At 48.4% G+C, this 21,666-nt stretch overlaps 1 protein-coding gene across 3 annotated transcripts in view; it reads right to left on the minus strand.

Moving 5' to 3' along the window:
* Positions 1 to 16,990: 16,990 nt before the first annotated feature.
* Positions 16,991 to 21,666, minus strand: part of Lrrc8d (leucine rich repeat containing 8 VRAC subunit D) — a 106,750-nt gene continuing 102,074 nt past the window's right edge. For all 3 annotated transcript variants that reach the window (XM_057772690.1, XM_057772691.1, XM_057772692.1), the window contains one exon: positions 16,991 to 19,974. In XM_057772690.1, coding sequence (XP_057628673.1) covers positions 17,396 to 19,972 — 2,577 coding nt within the window. In that variant the 5' untranslated portion in view covers positions 19,973 to 19,974 and the 3' untranslated portion in view covers positions 16,991 to 17,395. The remainder of the gene's footprint in view (positions 19,975 to 21,666) is intronic.

The raw sequence follows: 21,666 nt of genomic DNA on the forward strand, positions 1-21,666 counted from the left end.
AGCCACACTGACTTTCATAGTGGCTGTACAAGTTTGCACTCCCACCAGCAATGGACGAATGTTCCCCTTACTCCACATCCTCTCCTGCATGAACTGCCACTTGTGTTTTTGATCTTACCCATTCTGACAGGTGTAAGATAGGAATCTCAGAGTTGTTTTGACTTGCACTTCTGTGACGGCTAAGGGTCTTGACCATCTTCCCTAAGTGTTTCTTGACCATTTGAGATTCTTCCGTTGAGAATTCTCTGTTTAGATCTGCACCATAATTTATATATATATATATATATATATATATATATATATATATATATATATATATATATATAGCTTTGGAGACTGCTCTGGAACTCCCTCTATAGACAAGGCTGGCCTTGAACTCACAGAGATCCACCTGTCTCTGCCTCCCGAATGCTGGGATTAAAGTCATGTACCACCACTGCCCTGCTTTGTACCACATTTTTAAATTGGATTATTTGTTTCGTTGACATCTAGTTTCTATATAAACCAAACCAAAGCAAAAAGAACAAACTCCCAGGTTTGAGCTAGGTTAAAAACTGCGATGCCATTAAATCTGCAAAAGAAGGACATGTATCTGCACTTAAAGTAGAGATGAAGCAATAAATGAGAAGTGAAGAAAGTTATACTAACAAATAAATTTAAATGTTTTCTTTACTTAGAATGGCACTAATAAGATATAAAAAATTTGATGGAAAGCAAGAAAGGATACAATTTTGGGGAGCACTAGAGGGGTGGCCTGCTGTAGGACAATGGTCTTTTATCCTGTCACTTGTATTATTTTTAATAAAATACTGATTGGCCAGTAGCCAGGCAGGATGTATAGGTGGGGCAATGACAACTGGGCAGGAAGTAGAGGTGTGGCAATGAGAATTATGGGAAGAGGAAAGTTTCTGTCTGCAGCCATCACCCAGACACAGAGGAAGCAAGATATGACTGCCTCACTGAATAAGGTACCAAGCCATGTGGCTAACATAGACAAGAATAATGGGCTAATATAAAATGTAGGAATTAGTTAATAAGAAAGCCTGAGCTTCTAGGCCAACCAGTTATGATTAATGTGGACCCCTGTGTTCCTTTGGGACTGAACAACTGAAGGACCAGGTGGGACAGAAACCCCTATCAACAATGGTCCAGGAAATGAAGAGTAACCAGTACTCACACGAATTCTGGGGTGACTGTGCAGGCCTGCTTGTCATTCCAGCAGAGATGGGGGATTCTGGAGCAAGCTGGCTATCTAGACTAGCTATGTTGGCAAGCTCCGGATTCAACTGAGAGACGCAACCTCGGTAAATAAAGTGGAAACCAACTGAGGAAGACAAAGTCAGCCTTGGGCCTGCATGGATGCTCACACACGTGCACAAGCATCCATACAGACATGTTCAAGACAGATAACAATAAATAACAAGTAAAAGACGAATGCCATGTTTTGGGATTTAGAAATCAGTGACCTTGCTTGCTCTGTAGGCATTGAGAACTGGCTTTGGATTCTGACAGCCAGGGAAAAAGCTGGTCCTGCCTGTGTGGGCCTGTGACCCAGCACTGAGGACACAAAGATCTGATCGCTAGGGCTTGATGGACATTGACTCTGCCTGAACTGGTTCAGAAAGAGACTTGCTTTAAAGCATAAGGTGGGAACAACTGAGGAAAATATCCAGTGACAACCTCTGGTCTACACACACACACACACACACACACACACACACACACACACAACTGAAAATTTAAATTCGAAGAGGAAGAAAATAAGCTCTGAAGCCCTAATTTGTCCCCGTATTCTACAACTTGTCTCAAAGAGCTTTTAATTTTAAAATTAGTTAGCCAAATAATGTTGTTTTGGAGGCAGGGTCTCGAGATCCCTAGGCCAACCTGGAACTCCATATAAAGTGGAAGATAACCTTGACCTTCTGATCTCCCTGCCTTCTTCCAAGAGCTGGGATTACAGGCTTGTGCTCCAAGGGCAGGCAAGTACTTTACCCAAAGTGTCACACCCCAGCACCTAAAAAGAGCTTTCTTAAGGGGCACCAGCCTTCCTCTCTGCCCCTCAAATTACAGAGCGTATTTGGAATGTACTCCCTTGAGTACTTTCTCAAGCCTGCTGCTGTCTTCCTTCACTATTAAGCTTGGATCATTAAGCAAGCCCTTCACGGAAGGGAAGGCTGTGGAAACACAGTGGAGATTGTCCAGACTGCCAGACAGGTGGCTTTAAAGTCCCATTTTACACATCCTGGACCAGCCAGGGGCAAGGTCTGTAAAGACCTGACAGCCTTTCCTTATAGGTCTTGAGAGCTCCAGCTCTGAAGCCCTTCAGGTTTCTGCTTCTTCCAGGAAATATCAGAGAAAAGGAACTTCCTGTTGGCGAGAGCCCGGGTAAGCTTGACAGGTTTATAGAACCTCCCAGGCTCTCCATGAACACAGAAAGGCATTTGTGCTGGGAGGCTGCACGGTGGCTGATGGAATGCCTGGGTAGGAAAGTCAGTTACTTCTTTTGAGATAGTGTCTCATGTAGCCCAGGCTGGCCCCAGACTCACTATGTAGCCAAGGATGAGCCTGAACTTCTGAGTCTCCTGCCTCCATCACCGAGTTCCGGGATCACAGGTATGCTGTCTGTTTTTACGTGGTGCTGGGGACCACTCGAGGGTTTGTACACGCTAGGCAAGTGCTCTGCTAGCTGAGCTTCGGTCCCAGTCAATGTGTCGGCTGTCATACACCCTCTAGGGCCCTCGCTTACCCAGTCCCAAAGTCCCGGCAATGCTTTTTCCAGCCTGCCCAGGGAAGTTGCGGTGAAGGAAAATAAGACTTTTTTGGGGGAAAGTAAAAGCATTCCCAAAGTTACAAGGTGACTCACAGTGAAGTGTCTTTCTGAAAAACACTTTCAAATTAATATTAACACATTCAGTTATTTAGCATATTCATAAGCCAGGCTCCTTTATAAACAATGGAGAAAAATCAGTGAATTCGAAAGCAGGTATCTCTACTTGTATGGAGTTTATAGTTTCCTAGCCAAGGATAAAAATATGTAGGGAAGTAAGAAAGAGATTTGTTTTTGTTCATGTTTTCCACACCTGTTTATTCACATGTGTGTATGCCTGTATATGTGTGGTTGTACATGGCACAGTGCACATGGAGTGGTCAGGGGACAACCTGAGGGAATTTGCTCTCTCCCTCCAGGGAAACAAATTCACAGCAGGCCTGTGACAGGGACCTTTACCCACGGAGCACCATCTTGCTATCCCAGGGCTGCAATCTTAAACAGGATGGGATGGTGGATTGTGAAACTGTGCCCCCTAGGCTGGACATAGTGGTAAATGCCTTCATGCTAGTACTAGGAAGGCAGAAGCAGGCAGATCTCTTGAGAGTTTCAGGCCAGCCAGGGTTACATGGTGAGACACCAACTCAATAAATAACAACAAAATTGTACCCCCTGAAAAATCACATGTCCCTCTGTCCCTCTAGCAATAGGCTTTTGCCAAAACCCTGAAGCATCCCAAAGCTTCTATGCTCCAAACCGAAACACTCCTTTTGCTATGCAGGGAAGTTAGTGGCAGGCACCAGCACCGGGGTGTTCAGCCTGTTGGCTTCTCTAGGCTACGCTGGGTGAAGAATTGTCTTGGGTCACACAGGAGTGGTCAACTTTGGACGGTGGGTTTTGAGAGCACAAATACCTTCGCTTGGTATGACACGGAAGCATGCATGATGGTGTCATGTATGACATCATAAGTCATACTCTAGAACCACACAATCCACTTAGAAAAAATAAGGCTAAAGCATTCTTAGGAAAGTTTCCAGAGTTGTGCTGTACTACACGTTCGTGCCTGTCCTGGGCCGCACGCATGCACGGGGTTGGCCTCCACAAAGAGTCTCTTCACAGACAGCGGCCAGCCGACGGCAGTCGTGAAGGCAGGCCTATGTGAACAAGGACCTGGTCTAGTTTCCAGGTGATTCCAAGGACCCCAACTTGTAGCAAGCTTTCTTATCAGACTATCTTTGGGTCACCAGCCCCTGAATATTGATGCAGAGATTTCTTACTATTTATAAAAGCTTGGCTTATAGCTTAGGCTTGTTCCTAACTGGTTCTCATAACTTAAATTAACCCATTTCTACTAACCCATATTTTACCATGGGCTTTTTACCTTTCGTTCTGCATGCCCAGCTTCCTCTGTGTCTCGGTGGGGTCCCCTCTGTGCCTTGATTCTCTCCTCCTACCTCCTCTCTCTGCCGGGAAGTCTCACCTATACCTTCTGCCTTGCTATTGGCTCCTCAGCTCCTTATTAAACCAATCACAGCAATACATCTTCATACAGTGTACAAATATCCCACAACACCAGCTGGCCCAGAGCATTGTGGGAAATGTCTGTGTTATGAAGCGGATCTCAAAGCCTCTTTGAGAAAATGCTTTTCTCGTTAGAGGCAGGGTTCCATGGAGGCCAGACCAAGCTATGCAGTGGAGGATGACCCGAGGTTCCTTATCTTCCTGCCTCTACCTCCAGAGCATGAGGTAGAGGCCTGGGCCACCAGGCTCAGCTTGCCAAGGTGCTATTTAAACTGAAGGGCACTGTCACGGAGAGATATTATGAAGCCCTAAACCCCACCCTTGCTCATTGGAAGGTGGGGCCTCTAAGGAAGTAATTAAGATTGAATATGGTGATAAGGAAAAGGAATTGGCCTGTGGGGATTAGTGTACTTAAAAGAAAACCCATGGGGCTGGAGAGCTGGATGGGGTTAAGAGCACTTGCTGTTCTTGCAGAGGACCCCAGTTCTGTTCCCAGCACCCACATGGTAGCTCACAACCATCTGTAACTCCAGTTCCAGGAACTTGGACACCCTCTTCTGGCAGGCACACATGTGGTATGCAGACAAAACACCCACGCATATAAAACAAATATTTAAAGATATTACAGAAGGTATTATAGCATTCTTTCACCCTCTCACTCCAAAGCACACGGTTAGAAAAGGACACATTGGGACGGGGTGGAAGGGCTGGCTGCAAGCCAGGACAACAGCCCTTACCAGAAGTCACACTTGCCAGAACACTGAACTCAGACTTCCCAGCTTCCAGAATACTGAGAAAACAAATTCCTGTCGTTTAGGTCACACAGTCTATGGCATTTGCTATGGCAACCTAGGCTGACTAGGACAGGAGCCATGCAATATCCAGGAGTCCTCCTGAGAGGGGACCAGCTAGGGAAAAGGTCCCCGAGCACAGGCAAGCAGGAGCATGGACGAAGCAGCATAGAGAGGAGGGGTATGGGAGAGGGGCCAGGGGTCAGGCCAGGTAGGGACTTTGCCTTTTGTACTGGATTAAAGGGAAATCTATGGAGAGTTCTGAGGGGTGGGAAGACACACATTTCTGTAATATTTGACTTTTGTGTAACTATGAACATGTGTCGCTGTTGTAATCAGGAGAAAAGCCATCAGTGCCCTAGGAAAGCTACATAAGAAGAGAGAACGAGTACAAGCTGTGAACTTCAGTGCCAGCGTGTGGGCGAGAGGAAGGAGCTGGCAGGAGGACGGGGGGAAAATCGTGGAGAGGTTGAAACTGAGCTGAAGTTTGGGTCACCAGCGTCCAAGTCTACGGATGTAGGGACTTGTCCTGTGGTCTTGCTTTGTGTTCTCACTCATTGTTAAACTCTGACGGCCTGGCGTCTGCCTTAAGAGAAGTCGGTGAACAGAGGGTGGGTGAGACCTGAACAGAACAGGGGCTGAGCTGGGAACCAAGGCCACCTGACTCCGGCCCGGATTTTAAAAATTGCTTCATTTGTTTAGAGAAGTAGGGGAGTGTGTGTGTGTGTGTGTGTCTGTCTGTCTGTAGGTATATGTAAGTATGCATGTCTGGAGGTAAGACTATAATTCATGGGTGGGGGGAGTCAGTTCTTCTTATCACCATGTAAACTCAAGAGTTTGAACTCAGGTCTCTAAACTTAGCAGCAAGTGTCTTTACCTGCTGAGAAATCTTGCTGATCCACCTTCCTGGTTTCTATGCAGTAGCTCAATAAACATTTCTTTATGTATGAGGAGCTGGGGTCAGTTAGCTGGCAGAGTGCTTGTCTTGCAAGTGTGAGGACCTTAAAGACTCAAGTTCAACCTCTGGGACCCACACGGTAGAGGAAGAGAAGCCAAAAGCTGTCGTTAGACCTCCACACACACACTGCTGCACACATGTATAGACACACACCACGTTACAGAAAAATGTGACTTTAAAACATTGGGAAGACGATGTGACCCTTGGTTCACAATACAAGCACTGGAGACTCACGGGGGCCAAAGCAAAGCATTTTATGTCCTTGCAGAGTTGGGCACCAGTCTAGAACAGAAGTGTGCCCACTCAAGCAGAGGACAGTCCCTGTGACCCCATCGTGTCCCGTCTCCCTTTCCGAGCAGTCAGGGGGCACGATCCGAACATCGTCTCAGGTTTACCGTCACTTGTGTTTTTTCTTCTCAACAACTGCAGCGTGTGGGATCAGCTCTGTCTCACATCCTGTTTCCTTTAAAGCTATCAGAGGCATGATCTTGCTAGGCTGTTGGGAATTTTCTACGTTTGGGCTGGGGGTGTAGCTTAGCAGAGGTTGGGTGTGGGGGAATGCCTGGACAGGGCAGGGATCCAGTCATTTCTGCTCATCTTTCCTGAACCTAAACTGTCTCAAGAAACTGTTGACTATGACCTCGCAGATTTCACGCCTTACGAGAGCAGCTGAGGAGGGCACCCTCCACACGCACATACATGCGATGCACCCAGGAACTCAAACACATGCAATATATACATAGATAAGAAATGAATGAACTGGGGTTGGAGCTGAGTTGGTAGAGCATTTGCCCAGAATGCAGGAAGTCCTGGGTTCGACTCCCAACACCGCATAAACAGGGCATGGCAGTGTACACCTATAATCCCAAGGCTCGGAAGAGGGACGCAGGGGTGTTGGATGTTCAAGGCCATCTTCCGCTACAGAGCCAGCTCAAGGTCAGCCTGGCATACTTGGGACTCTGTCTCCAGACTAAAACAGTTAGCTGGGTATTATGTGCACGCCTTTAATCCCAGTATTTAGGAGGCTGAAGCAGGCAGATCTCTCTCAGTTCGGGGCCAGCCTGGTGTATAGAATGAGTTCCAGGACAGTCAGGGCTACAAAGAGAAACCCTGTCTCAAAAGCCATGAAAAATAAAAAATAAACAAGACAAAACAAAACAAAAAAACCCAACCAAACAGAGAGAGACAGAGGGAGACAGAGAGAGAAAGAGAGAGAGAGACAGAGGGAGACAGAGGGAGACAGAGGGAGACAGAGAGAGACTAAAGAGGAGGAAACGAATGAACAGTCCTGACCAGCCCCTTATTCTGTTCATCTTCTCCCCATCCCTACTCCCTCTGCTGACACAACTGAATTCTAAAGGGACCTATAAAAGAAGTGGTAGGTGGAGCGGAGGGTCGATAGCTATATAAAATGACAATGTGCTTACCACATGGTCTGTTACAGTTTTTAAATATAGCAAATTAAACCGAAACTCCAAGGTTGAGATTTTACGTTTTCTCAGACAGCTGCTTCTTAGTGTGGATCGGGAGGTCAAAGGGCAAAGGTCAGGTGATGTGAGCCGTGCTCTCTTGAGAGAGGGATTCACTCCCTTCTTCCAGTAGGAGAAGGGTGCAGGGAAGGTAAAGATGCTCGTGTGTTGTCTAAGTGCAGACGTAGGCTCCTAAGCATAAGCGCCTCCAAGAGAGAATTGATCCCTGATGAAAGTCTTCTCTGTCTTGTTCTGTGAATGATCATCTCCTTAGTCGTCTGCTCTGTGAACCTGAGATTTCATGGATCTCCTAGTTTTCAAACAGGGTACACATGCACACATAGATGCACACATGTACATATCCACAGGCACACACCCACATGCATGCACCCACACACGCACACACCCCCACACACATATGCACACACACATCAACACCCACGCATGCACATACCCACACACACATATGCACTCATACACACACATGCACCCACACACATACGTGCATACAAATGTACATACACCCACGTGCACATACCCACACATGTACACACACATACACACATCAACAGCCAGACATACACTCACCCACACGCACACACCCACATGCACACATGTACATATACATGCACACACATACGCGCACACACGTCCATAACATGCACACACACATACACACATCAACACCCACACATGCACACACGCACACACATGCACGCACCTACCCACACATTCACAGGCACACACACACACACACGGACCTGACACAACAGCCAAGGATGTGTTCTTTGCAGCTGTTCTGTGGAAATACATCTTGGGCCTTTGGCCAGATGGAGCCTTGGGCCTGACCCAAGTTTGGAGAACTAATTAGAAATAATCATAACCAACTAAAGAGGGCTCTTAACATTTCAGTGTGTGACAGCCCCACGTGCTAAGCAAAGTAAACAAACGGGTGTGTGAACAAGGCAGCATCGGGCCCTCCCAGCCAGTGTGCAAACGGGTAAGTGTGTGAACTCCCTTCCCTCTAGAACAATCCTATGTTCCAGCTGCCTTGCTTCCAGGTCTATTTTTATTTTTGCTACTAAACAAATACGTATTTCAGAAACATGCCTAATGAAAGCCCCTTGCATGTCTTAAGCATGCACAGTGCCACGGACTGATCCGATGGAGTCCTTCACGCCGATGCATTTGGTTTTCCTGGGTTCGCTCTGAGGTCATTGGTGTCACCAGTCTCATTTCACAGGCACTAAAGCGGAGCCTACAGTGTCGGCTAACTTGTTCCCCAGGAGCAGCCGCAGTGGTCAGCCCTACCCACCCTGCTTGGCTTCTTGGTGCCAGCAGCAAGGGCAGGTGGCTGTGCTATTGGGATAAGGAATGACATCTGAGGCCAAGAATATGAATTTAAGATTGCAGTCACTGCAAACCCAGTAGGAGCAGGGCACCTTAGCACCCACCAGGAGCACACAAGCCATGGGAGGAAGCACATGCAGCGTTGGCCTGCTTTCTACTCTGGCCGATGGAGTAAGCTACCCCAGGGATGTGTCCCTGGCTGATTTTATTCTGTAAATGGTAGAGTAACTGTTTACAATATTTGAAAACATTCCCACTCCTTTCCTGGCTCCTTTGGCCTTCCTTCTTTTGGTCTTGGTCACTACTGACTCTAATTTTAGTCCTGGCAAGTAGAGGAACCTCCTGCTGACAGTGAATCTATGTGAGCTGAGCTGTGGCTGTGTTATCTTCTGAAAGTTCCTCTCACATGTATAAGGAGGTCAAAGATAACACCACCAACACAGACGCGCGTGCACACACACGCATGTCCCACAAACCTCCTGGAGGCTCTGAAAGTCACATCTGACAGGAGCACAGTGGTCCAGCAGGAGAGAGAACTATCTCTTTTACTTCCTTGTCTCCATTCTAAGCAGTCCGACCATGCGAAACTAGCTCCTTCCCCTGCACAGACCACAAACATCTGCCTTCTTGTCCGATCCCAGATGGCAACTACAGTGACTGTCTGGAGGAAAAGGAAGCCACCCAGTGAAAATAAAGGTCAGAACAGCGCAGTCGCCTGGTGCCGCCTGGGTTGTAAGCCTGGGAATCCTCCTCTGAAATGTCATGCTGGAAAGAGGCCTCACATCTGCCCCAAGGGCCCCGCAAGGTCCCAGTGTTTTCCTGACCCTGCTCTCAGGGTCTGCTGAATGTCACCCTCCACCACACTGACTCTGCATCAAAGGGTTCCGACAGAGTGGGTGACCGTGAGTAAGGACAGTCACGCCTTTAACAGTGGGGGAACATAATGACACAACCTTGGGTGGGTTGCCCTTTCCTGACAAGTTTTAACATGGAGGACAGATCAAAACCTTCTGCTGCTACACAATAAGGGAATCCTAGCTCGGGGCACATTTATGTTCTGGATGTCAACAATGCTTTCAAAATGGCTTTTGGAATTGCTGACAGACAGAACATGAGTCATCCGTGTCGTGGGTCATGAATAGAAGTGGCTCGGGGACATGGATTCAGCTTGTCCAGTGTGAAGCGGTTTCATAAGCTTTAGTTACAAAATGAAAGGAAGTCAGAAATGGAGGCACTGACCACACATCAGTGGGAACATCAGGGGGTGGGTGGTCACAGCAACACAAAGGTTCAGTTCTTGACATTTCACTATTGCCTGTGTGGACCGTGTGGTATATGTACATGCGTGTGCCCTTATGCCCCTGTACCTGCAGAGGACAAAGAAAGACACTGTTGGGTGTCCTCCTCCATCACACTTCACCTTATTCCTGAAAGACACGGTCTCTCACTAAATCTGGGGCTAGGTTGGGGTCAGCAAGTCTCATGATCCTCCTGTCTCTGCCCCCAATATGGAGGGTTACAGGTATGTGTGTAACCACGCTCAACTTTGTACATGGCTTCTGGAGATTGAACTTAAATCGTTTTGTGTCTGAAATAAGCACCCCTGCCTATAGAGTCATCTCTCTAGACTGCTATGGGACTTAGATGCTATCTAGTGATATCCTTAAGTTTTGGGTTGATGGAAGCCAGCAATCTACTTAGAATACATTCCTCAAGTTTTGATAGGATGCTAGGTCAGACACAGAAGTGGGAAAAATGTGGCTATTAATATGGAAGATAGTGGCCAGGCAGTGGTGGAGTTCTGAGGAGGTAAAGGCAGGCAGATCTCTGAGTTCAAGGCCAGCCTGGTCTACAGAGTGAGTTCCAGGACAGTTACACAGAGAAACCCAGAGTGGGCTCTACCGAGGCGGAGGTCCTGGCGGCTGGTGGCGGTTCTGGGCTCTCTCGCTCTGCCGCCACAGCTGGCAGAACATGTATGTTGCTGCCCTAGGGGAAGTCGCCCTCGGCATTCTGAGGAGCCTTGTAGTTGCTCCAGTGATATAAAGACCACAGGGGCAGCAGAAGCAAACGTTAAGAATGGAAGTGGGTATACGCCACAAATACCAATACACACCAGTCACCAACACCATCTCTGGTTTACTTTTTAAAAAATTGTGCATAGTTGTTTTGCATACTTACCTGTGCAATGGCACACATGTGGAGGTCAGAGGACAACTTGGGTCACCAGGGTCAGAGGCAGTGCCTTTACCCACTGAGCCATCTACTTGCCACACACGTGTGAATTAGCATGAAGTTTCTCAAACCTCATAATTTATTTTTCCAGTGCTAGGCATTGACCCAGGACCCTGTGTTTGCTAGGTAAATATGGCTGCAGTCCAGCTCACAAACTTGCATGTTGACTGGGGACTCTGTGTGTACTAGGTAAACAGGCTGCAGCCCAGCTCACAAACATGCATGTTGAAATACAGAAGTAGATTAGGGTAGGAGGAAGCATGGCCCGTGATTTCTAACCTGCCCCAGAAAGGTGCTGCTGTGCCTGTCATCCATGCAGTGTTTCGAGCGCTAAGATCCAGGAGTTGCCACACGCATGGGGACCCACCCTCCCCCACAATCCTCCCCAGCTAACAGCTATCAACAGAGGTTCGTTTTCATGCAACCCTGCTCCTCGTAGTCAGGAACCTAGGTGGCTTCTGTTGTCCTCCAGTACCACATCAGTCTGACCTGAACTCATTTCCGTGTGGGTTTTAAACATCACGAAGGGGACAGTGGGTGGCTTGCCCTTTCCTTGAAGGCCCCAATCACAGTCATTTAGTTAGAATTCAATTGCATGGCCACATTTAGTCCCGAATAGAGCTGAGAGAGATTTGCATTTTATCCACAGTTTATTCTGAGTTTATTCAGATACCCACTGAAAAATTCACAAACAAGGACAGAGAAGGCACACCAAGGCCCAAGCCTTGGAGGTAGGTGTGCGCAAAAATACCGAAGTGTTACTGACTGCTAAGCAACAGGTACAGTATTGTCACCATAAGTGACATACTTCATTCAACTCATACACACATTCTATAAGAGAATGGAGAAAAAGATTCTATGTAAAAAACACTGCCACATGGCAATACTGCCTCCCATTTATGATATGAAACAGGGGTTGAGTAGCCTGCAGTTGGGAGCGGGGCAAAATTCCAATCTAAAACCTCACTGCAGAATGACTCTTAGGAGTAAGGAGGGGACCTCCCACAGAGCAGGGGTGGGGTGGTGTTTCCCTTCTGGGGTCCGACAGAGTGGGAGGAGACATGGGGTTCTGAAAGGATACCTTCCAGGGCTGACTCCAAGCAAAGGGGCTCAGGGATCCCACAAGAAAGGGGAACATGTACGTGGACCTGTGTCATCTGTGCGCTGTGTTTAGCCATGTGTGGCAATACACCTGTAATTCCGGGCTCGGGGACAGCCTCACTTAATATTGAGACCTTACAAAAAACAAAACAAGTCATAAACGAGTTGGCAGGACATCACGGAGGGCGAGAATGTACGTAGCACTTACACAAAGAGCCTGGGTCCCATCCTCAACATCAAAAATTAAACCACGGGCAAACTGTTTCATTCCCAATTACGGTCATACACATCCGTGCTGCTCAGGACTGACCGGGAACCGAGCTCATTGTGTTTGCTGTCCTTCTACTCCTGCCCCAGCCTGTCCCAGTCTCCAGCAGGTACCACTCTCTAGGAGAGTCGCAGCTGGCCAGGACCAGACAGGGCCACTCTGTGCGGCAGTCCTAAGTAGAGGACATTCAGAAACTTGTTTCTAGGATTCAGTCCCTTTTCCCTTCTTTTTATGAAAGGGGCTTTTGGACTGTACAGCCTTTGTTTGAGGAGTTCAGCTGAGAAAGAGGCCTTTTTACTGGAATGAATTACTAACAAAAGCACGCTCTGGCTTCACTTCAGCAAGGTATGGAAAGAAGGGCTGGGTGCCGGAGTCAAGGGCACTTTGGAGTTTGCTGCCATCAGCAACTTGAAGGGTCTGGTTATTGGTTAATGTGGAAACTGGGGGAGGTAGTTACAGAAAGTACCAAAGAGGCTTAGACTAGACGGCCTCCCTTTGTATGTAAAAAACATCACCACATTAGAGCCTGCTGGCGACACGTCCTAGACTCGGAAATCTTCCTACCGATTAAATTACTAAATCTCCATTACTAAAAAGGAGGTCTCTGTAATGAGTTTAAGCCTACCTTTCTGAATTGAGACAGTGACTCCTGTGTCAAGCCAATCCAACGTTGGGGGCAGGGTAGGGCTAATCATGAGAAACTCATGTTCTCTGAGACCTTGTGGGGTTTCACTTAAATATGGAATACTTAGACATACTTTGGGGCTGGAAATGGAGGTAGAGTTCTTACCTACCATACAGAGCCTGGGTTCATCACCAGCACCAAGTTATGAGTATACAGGGTATGACGGCACACACAGTAGTCCCAGCATGCGGGAGGATACGAGAAGCCATATGACGGCACACATGGTAGTCTCAGTACGTGGGAGGAGACAGGAAGATATATGAAGGCACACACGGTAGTCCCAGCACGTGGGAGGACAGGGAGATCCCAAGTTCAAGGTCACTCTTGGCTACACTATAGTTATAAGGCCGCTGAACCCAAAGCAGACCCTGTCTCTAAAGGAAAGAAAACTTTAAAAGTCTGAGGGTATAGTTCTGTGAAGGACCACTTACTGAGAATGGACAAGGTTCTGCTGGGTTCTCTTCCTAGACCAGAAAGAAAGAGTTCTTCAATGGGAGCTCGGGGGACTTTGGACAAAGACAAAAATGTCTGACTTACTTTCCCCATGTCTCATGCGCACGACAGATTCGTGAGGACTCATGGGTGCACTCACACAGCACTGAGGCCCCACTGTTTCCTCACGCTTCACTGGGACTCCACAGCCCAGGGCAATTCAAGTCTTCAGATGAATCAGCAGTTTGCAGTTCGCTCTTTTCGGAAGGCTGGTGTTTGCCAACAGTGGCATGGAATGTGGCACTTAAGTCAATTGGCCGTGAACTCTCGAAGGGCATTATTAAGGGTTGATAAATAGGAACTGGGGAAGGGAAAGGCACCTCTTGATATGGTTTGAGGGCATCTAACGCCCGTCAGTTCTAAGAGACTAGGCAGCAAATGCCTGTGGGCAGAGGCTGGTGCCCAGCTCTGGGCATAGTGCTGACTACGGTCTATACATCGGCTCTGCGCCGTTTCTACTGTTTACAGTCAGCACGGAGAGCTGGGCAGATCGCTCAGTTGTTCACTACATAACCGTGAGGTCCACAGTTTAGATCCACAGTGCCCACAGTGCCCACAGAAGCTGAGTGTGGTGGCATGGACCTGGAATTCCAGCACTGAGGGTGGGCGGGCAGAGACACGTGGATCCCTGGAGTTCCCTGGCCAACGAGCCCAGCCTAATGCATGAGTGTAGTCCCAAAAGATACCACAGCTGGTGAGCTGGTTCATCCGGTAAGGCACTTGCCGAAGACGGAAGGAAAAGCAGATTCCGGAATTGGTCTCTGACCTCCACATGCACACTGTGATACACACACCACCCACCTCCAAGCATGCAGACATACACGGTAAAAAGCCAACAACAACCAGGAAGACACTCCATGACAACATGTGGTTTACACACATACAGCAAAAACCCAGCATGAATGTGTCCTTTGTTGTCATTAATACTAAAAGCAAATAAAACAGGAGCTCACCATGGAGCTGGCCCCAGCCTGGAACTTGGTACACTGACCTCATAGATGTCCACCTGACTCTGCCTCCCACGGGCTGGGGTTAAAGACATTCACAGTCACACCTGGCTAGAGATGAAATTTTTATAGCAGAGTGACTTAAAAAGGGGAGCGCAGCACGGTGGCTCAGCAGATGCTTGCTGCACGAGCGAGCACTGAGAAGTGCAATCTCCAAAACTCAGAGTCGAACGACAGCCCCAAAGCTGTCCTCCAACCCCTTACATTCGCCGCAGTAAGCGTGAGCTCACACAGGTCTGTGAGGCAAATGTCCCGAGACCCGCCCGCCCTGTAGATCTCACCATTAGGACTAGGTGGCACCTTTTCAAAACACAGAACCAAAAGCAAAGAGATCAGAACGCTTCACCAGTTTCAGCGCTTACAAGCCAGAGAGCACGGCAGGTGGCGTGCACGGGTGCAGGGCAGTGCACACTCGCACACTCTCCTGAAGGTTGTCCTCTTCAGCGAGTTCACCGCGCTCCTGCGTTGTTCCTTCACACAGCTCCTGCGCGTCCTTGGGAGAGCACTGTCATCCAGCACTACCACCGTCTCAACAGCCCCACTCCCTCCTGCCTGGCTCCAGGGAACCAGGGCCCATGTCCTCCTGGAACACGGCTCCCCTGTATCAGCTGAGCACACGCAGGCACGGGCCACATCATGAATGCAGAGAGAATGGGAAGACGCGTATGGAGGGGACAAATTGTGCCGTTGTCCTGTCTGATTTTTTTTTTTTTTTTTTTTTTTTTTGGTTTTTCGAGACAAGGTTTCTCTATGGCTTTGGAGCCTGTCCTGGAACTAGCTCTTGTAGACCACGCTGGTCTCAAACTCACAGAGATCTGCCTGCCTCTGCCTCCCAAGTGCTGGTATTAAAGGCGTGCGCCACCACCGCCCGGCCTGTCCTGATTTTCCGCACTTAGGCTTTTGTAAGACCCGTGCCTCAAGTCTTGTAGGAAGGAAACGAAGAGCCAGGGTGCGGCCATTTCCTAACTCAGAGACGGTGGCTACTGTCTTTTCTAGTAGGGGCACCATCTCTCAAAGTATTACCCCCTGATGACCATACATCAGTGCTCCAGAATGCCATTCTGCGGAGGGCAACATCAGTATGAGCCCTTCTTACCCCAACTGTTAGAATCTTCCAAGTTACTGTCAGCAGTCAGGAGACTCCAGAATGACAAGCAGCTAGCTCTTCTCTCTGCCAAGTGTGGTGACCACAGCTGTGGCCCAGCAGCAGGGGGGGCAGATGTAAGCTCTGTGGCAGGCCTAGGCTACCTAACCAGTTCCAGGAGAGCCAGACTCCAGAGAGAGAGAGTGCTGGGAAGGGAGCTCATGGGGCAGAGTGCTTATGTAGCATGCACAGAACCCTAGGTTCCATCCTCAGAGCAGCATAAACCGGTGAACAGTGGTGGACACTTGTTATCCAGCGCCAGGCGGTATAGTTAAGGAGCTTGCGGTCAAATTGTGGTACACGACACACTGTCTACATGGAAGGAGAGCGACAGAGAAGAAGAGGAGAGACCCTGTCCAAGAAGGAAGAAAGGAAGGAAGGAAGGAAGGAAGGAAGGAAGGAAGGAAGGAAGGAAGGAAGGAAGGGAAAAAGGGCCACCATTGTAGGTCCATGACCTTCCCAACTAGTATCTAATAGGTGAGGCGGGTGCCTCCCACAGGCTGATCCAGGCCCTGTCACCTACAGAACACTCTCCACACTCTTGGACAACACCCTTCCTCCTCACAGACAAACAGGAAATACAGCTTGTCACTAAAGAGCACGCGAAAGCCGGGCCCAGGCGTCTTCCAGCTCGGTGGACTGCAAGCCCTGTCTTTCCCACACACATCACCACCTCCAGCAGCCACCCTCCTCGCTGACACCACCGCCAAGAGGCAGGAAATGGAATCTGTTTATGCTCCAAATGACGATACCAGAAGCTTGCAAATCACTACAAGATAGATAAATTTATTTTATTGTTATTAAATTTATTTTTTAAAAACACATTTTCTATTTATTGGTAATCCTATCATACTGGCACAGAAGTGTACCATAAATAACCGAAGCTCCAGCCCATGGGCATACAGTGACCACTTGAGGATGGATTATTTCACTTTTGGTATCTGTCCTTAAGAAACCATCGCAGAGCCCTGACACCGCACAGGCCAGCAAGACTGCACGGTCTGGTGGGCGGTCTCAGAAGTACCAAATGCTCCAAAGCGCACGGTTTGCTTGCATTAAATTAAAACTGTAAAGAAGTCAATATTTTAGCAAATCTAAACTTATGATTCTGGCCCCTTGTGTCTTCAGTAATCCAAGGTTAAGTGACATTGCACCAGTTAAGCACAAAACAACAACAAAAAAAAATCATGACACCTCAAAAAAGGCAGTGTAGTAAGAAGAAACTCAATTTAATCATTTACTTTAGCAGGCAAGCGATGTGTAAACATTCAGCCAGCAGCCACATCCGACTTACAATTTAAAAAGAACTGAGATCAGTGATTATAATTTTTCCTTCCCTTTCCCCAGAAGAAGAAAAACAAAACCAAAGAAAGAAAGAAAAAAAAATTAAAAACAAAAAGAAAAAAAAAAGATCTGGAAATGAATGACTTAAAATACTACAAACATTGAACATTCGGTTTAGTCTGCTCCCAGCCTGTGTGCACCCGCCTTGTTTTGTCTGAAGGGCGTCTCTACTCCTAAAATGCGTTATCTTGTAATAACTTGCACGTGAGCGTCTGCAATCCAGGAAGTTGTTCTTGCACATGGGTGGGTGTGCCCGCGTTCCTTAGTTAAATCCCATTTGCAAAGGGGACATTGACGTCTTGATCCAAAGCCTCTCTGACTTCCAGGGGGAGCGTGTCAAACAGTTGGTCTTCCACAACAAGCCCGCTTTTCTTGAGCATCCGACACTGGCCCAGCTGGGCTGGCAGGCGGTCCAGGCAGTTCCCCTTCAGCTCCAACTGGGTGAGCTGGGAGAGCTGACTGATTTTCTCGGGGAGGGAGGCGATACAGTTCTGCCCCAGGTTCAAAGTCCTCAACTTCACGCATTTGAACAACTGTTTGGGCAGAACGTCCACTTTGTTCCCCGTGATGTGCAAGTGCTGCAGGTTCTGCAGCAAGCCGATCTCGATGGGGATGGCGGAAATGTTGTTATAGCTGACGTCTAGGCATCTGAGTTTCTGTAAACTGAACACCGCCACTGGCAGGGACTCGAGCTTGTTGTTGGAGAAGTAGAGGGACTCCAGGTTCTTGACGTGGGTGATGGAGGGCGGAATCGTCACAATTTTATTGTGCCACAGTTTCAAGCAAGTCAGCCGCTTCAGGTGTTGGAAGCTGATAATCTCCTCGATGGTGCGAATGTTATTGGACTTCAGGTCCAGTTCCTGTAGGTTGGAGAGGCTGAAGATGGCGTGCGGGATCCTCTCTAGCTCACAGCTCTGCAGCTCCAGCTCAGCGACGTTCATCATCTTCTTCAGGCTGTTCAGGACCAAGAGCTTGGTGCCGTCGTTGTGAATGACCAGCTTCGTGAGGTGCGGAGCTACATCCGTGATGTTGGAGGGGACTTTGGTCAGATTGCTCTTCACGTGAAGGACCTTAAGGTGCCGCAACTCCCGCAGAGATTCTAGTCCGATCATCTTATTGTTTTCTGAGTTCAAATTGCCTATCAGATACAACTCCCGAAGGTTTTTGAGCAAATACACCCAGGCGGGAATTTCAGCCACATCAGTGAACTTCACGTGAAGGCACCTCAAGTGATCGCGAAGGAAGCTAAAAGCGGTCTGTTCAACCTTGGCGGGGCAGTGGCAGAGGTGGAGCTCCTGGAGGTTGGTCATCTGAGAGATCTTGGCGGGAATTTTCGCCTCTGGAATGAGTTCGAGTTTCAGTACATCCAGGTCTGTGAGGTCAAAGACAGCGTCGGGCACCCCGGATAGCATGAACAGGTGCAGCTCCTGCTTGTCCTGGGCATTGCGAGATACGTGCTGCCTGAGTTTCTCAAAAGTCCATTCGTGGTTCAGACTAATTTCCCTCAGCTTGTTCTCGCTGACCTCCGACAGGAACACGCCAAAGCGCTTGGAGTACAGTTGGTCATACTGGTCGACCATGTGCAGAAGGAAAGCAAAGTCGTTCTTGACATCTGGGATGTCGCTGAAGCTGCTCTCTTCTCGGACTTTCTCAAAAGAATATTCCTTCAGGGGGATCCTGAATAACCAGAAGAGAGTGTAGAGGCAGATGAAGCCATAGACACAAATGATGGAGATGTAGCTGATAAGAAGCTTCTTCAACATGTAGGCCATGTTGTGGGTGCACTCAAACACCTCGTAGCCCGTCAGGTGCTCGACTTTCGGCTTGCAGACATGCTCGAAGCTGATGGCGTTGACAAAGTTTGCGGTATAGCAAAGAATAAAAATGAACTTGGCAGTTTTGATAAGGGTTTGGACCACATAGAGCTTATAGATCAAGTCACTGTCTTCTACGTGGGCACGGAATTTCCTCACTTTCTCGAACAGGGCTTTGGCCTGTTCTCCGTCCTTCTTGTCCAGGATGGTCATGCTGGGCACTTCAATCACCGGCTTCTCCGCTGAGAACTTGAAGCCAGTTTTGTTGATCATGGGGGTGCTGGCGCTGGGGCTCCCCTCGTCACTGCTGGTGGACACATGCTTTGGTAGGGTCTGGGCACCCGTGATCCTCTGCTTGTTTTCCTCAGAGTCCTCACAGGCCGTCTCGGACAGCGCTTTCGTCGTCCAGGGAGATTCAAAACACTTTCCTAATATTGAAACAAAATGCTCCACCTTGGAGCACGTCTTAGGATATTTGAACCAAAAGTTGCTACTGACCATAAGGATGATGGTGTGTATGAGAGCGAGGTATGGAAAGTACTTGGAATACCAAGGAAGGGCCAGGTGGTAACACATTTGATTGATAAAGACATACTGCTGAAAATCCAAGTTGGTCTTGCGGCCCGTCGGGTCTCTCTTCTCCTTCAGCTCCTGATTTGGAAAGGTGGACTCTGCGTGAGGACGGGTGGCTTGGAGAGGTACTTCAGGCGTCACAGCAGATGTGCTGAAGGAAATGTCATCTGTCGTCCGCCCGGTTTGGTCTTGAGGCGCAGTGGCTGTTTCTATCTTCGGGACTTCGGTGGTGGCGTCAGCAGTTGTGGGTGGCGTGTGTGCCTTTGAATTTGCAGGGGACGGCAACACTGGCAAACAGACCACCTGATCTTTGGTAAGTTGCATGGTCCCTGCAAAGATGGCTACCATCAGCATAATAACCGCTAAGTAATCCATAAACACGTCCCACCATGGCTTCAGGATCCGGTAAGTTGGCTGGATGTCATTAAGGGAAGCAACTTCTGCGAGGGTAAACATTCCTGAAAAATACAAAGAAAGCAAAAGGCGTCATTACAGAGCAGCGAGGAACAGGAGGTGAGAGAGGGAAAACCCAGCGCTCACCCAGCTCACCCAGATGGACGGCTTCTCACCCAGGTCTTATGTTTGTGTCCAAGACAGCTGTAGCAGGGAATTAACTAAAGGAAGGAAGGACGGGTTCTGGGTGCAATAAGATCTGGCTCTCATTGGTCTAGGATCTGCAGAGAGGTGGTGGCATTTATATACTGAACTGACAAGATGAGGACTCAAGGATTGAGACAGGGGAACGAGACCACATTTGTTTGCATAAATCTAAAGTTCCGTGCACCCTTCATTCTACACAGCTGGATGTTCCCGATTGAGACTTGCCACTTTCCAAAGGTGTGAGTCTTAAGGCCTTGTGTTTACCATCTGTGTACACAGGGGATGCAGTCTGAGGATGGCTATGAAGGTTAATTAGGTAATGAATGAAGAGCTCTTAGCACAGCTGGGACCAAAAGTGTTTGCTAGTAGTTTATGTCAGTATGCCCAGCCCTTTTAGATGGATTCCATAGACAGTTGAAATTAAGGGTCTAGAACTCAGGCGGAGTTCAGCTGGGAATGCAGTTTGCTTCATAGAATACTTGCCCAACATGACCTTGAACTCATGATCTTCCCACCTCCAGCTTCTCTGAGTGCTTGATGGCATGCATAGGTCACCACATGTTTGCTGTTACGGACTGAACCCAGGGCTTTGTGAATGCCAGGCAAGCCCTACACCAGAGACCCTGTTTGCTTCTCTCCCCATCCTGCCTCCTCTCCCCAGGTGTGGGGATTATCAACGGTTTTAAGTGATACAGCCTTTATGTAATTATGTCAAAACAGACCTGAGAATCCGAAGCAGCTAAAGCACTGAGCTATACGTACGCCCTGTGAGAACAACACACACCGAAACTTCAAGGATTGAGTCTGAAATGCCTTCGAGTGCTCATCACACACATGCACTTACACACACACACACACACACACACAAGGGTGTGTGTGCATGGGTGATGTCATGCCCACTTAGACCCCTTTTATTATAAACTTCCTGTGAGTATCTTACGTGTCTTTGACCTTTCGTGACGGGCTTAGGAATACAAGCAGGAAGAAGGGCTGCTGGAATTACAGCAAGCCAGAGTAAAAGAAATACAACAGCAGCTCGTGTCTGGTCTGAGGACTGAGGGAGGGATGAATGCTGACGGCACTGTCCCACTGCCCCAAGAGCACTGACTGCTGACTTGTCTCTTACACCCCCGTCACGCTTTGACATCCTTCAGCTTCGCCTGTCCTCTACCTTGAAGTGGATCCTTCAGTTAGACCTCTCCCCCACAGCTAGGAAACTTCCCGTCAGTTGCTCCCCAGACTCCAGTTTTCTCTTCCTGGAACTCTTCCTCCACAATCTGTTCAGCTGCCAGGTTTCTGTCTCCTTTTCCTCCCTGTTCACACCGTGGATTGCTCCTGCAGGCCGCGGAACCTCTGCCCAACACTGCCCTCTTCACAGTTGGTTTGTCTGACCAGTCCAGTGAGGGCAGGGGCCATGGCAAGGGCAGGGGCCATGGCCATTTCCTTTCCCTGTTCTGACATAGTAGGTGCTTGGTCAATGAAATAAACGGGTGAGATTTTAACCATCACCTTCCAAGTATAAAGATTCTGAGAACATCTACTAACTGTAT

This window comes from Chionomys nivalis, chromosome 6 (genome assembly GCF_950005125.1).
Source record: "Chionomys nivalis chromosome 6, mChiNiv1.1, whole genome shotgun sequence".
In the NCBI taxonomy this organism is placed as follows: Eukaryota; Metazoa; Chordata; class Mammalia; order Rodentia; family Cricetidae; genus Chionomys; species Chionomys nivalis.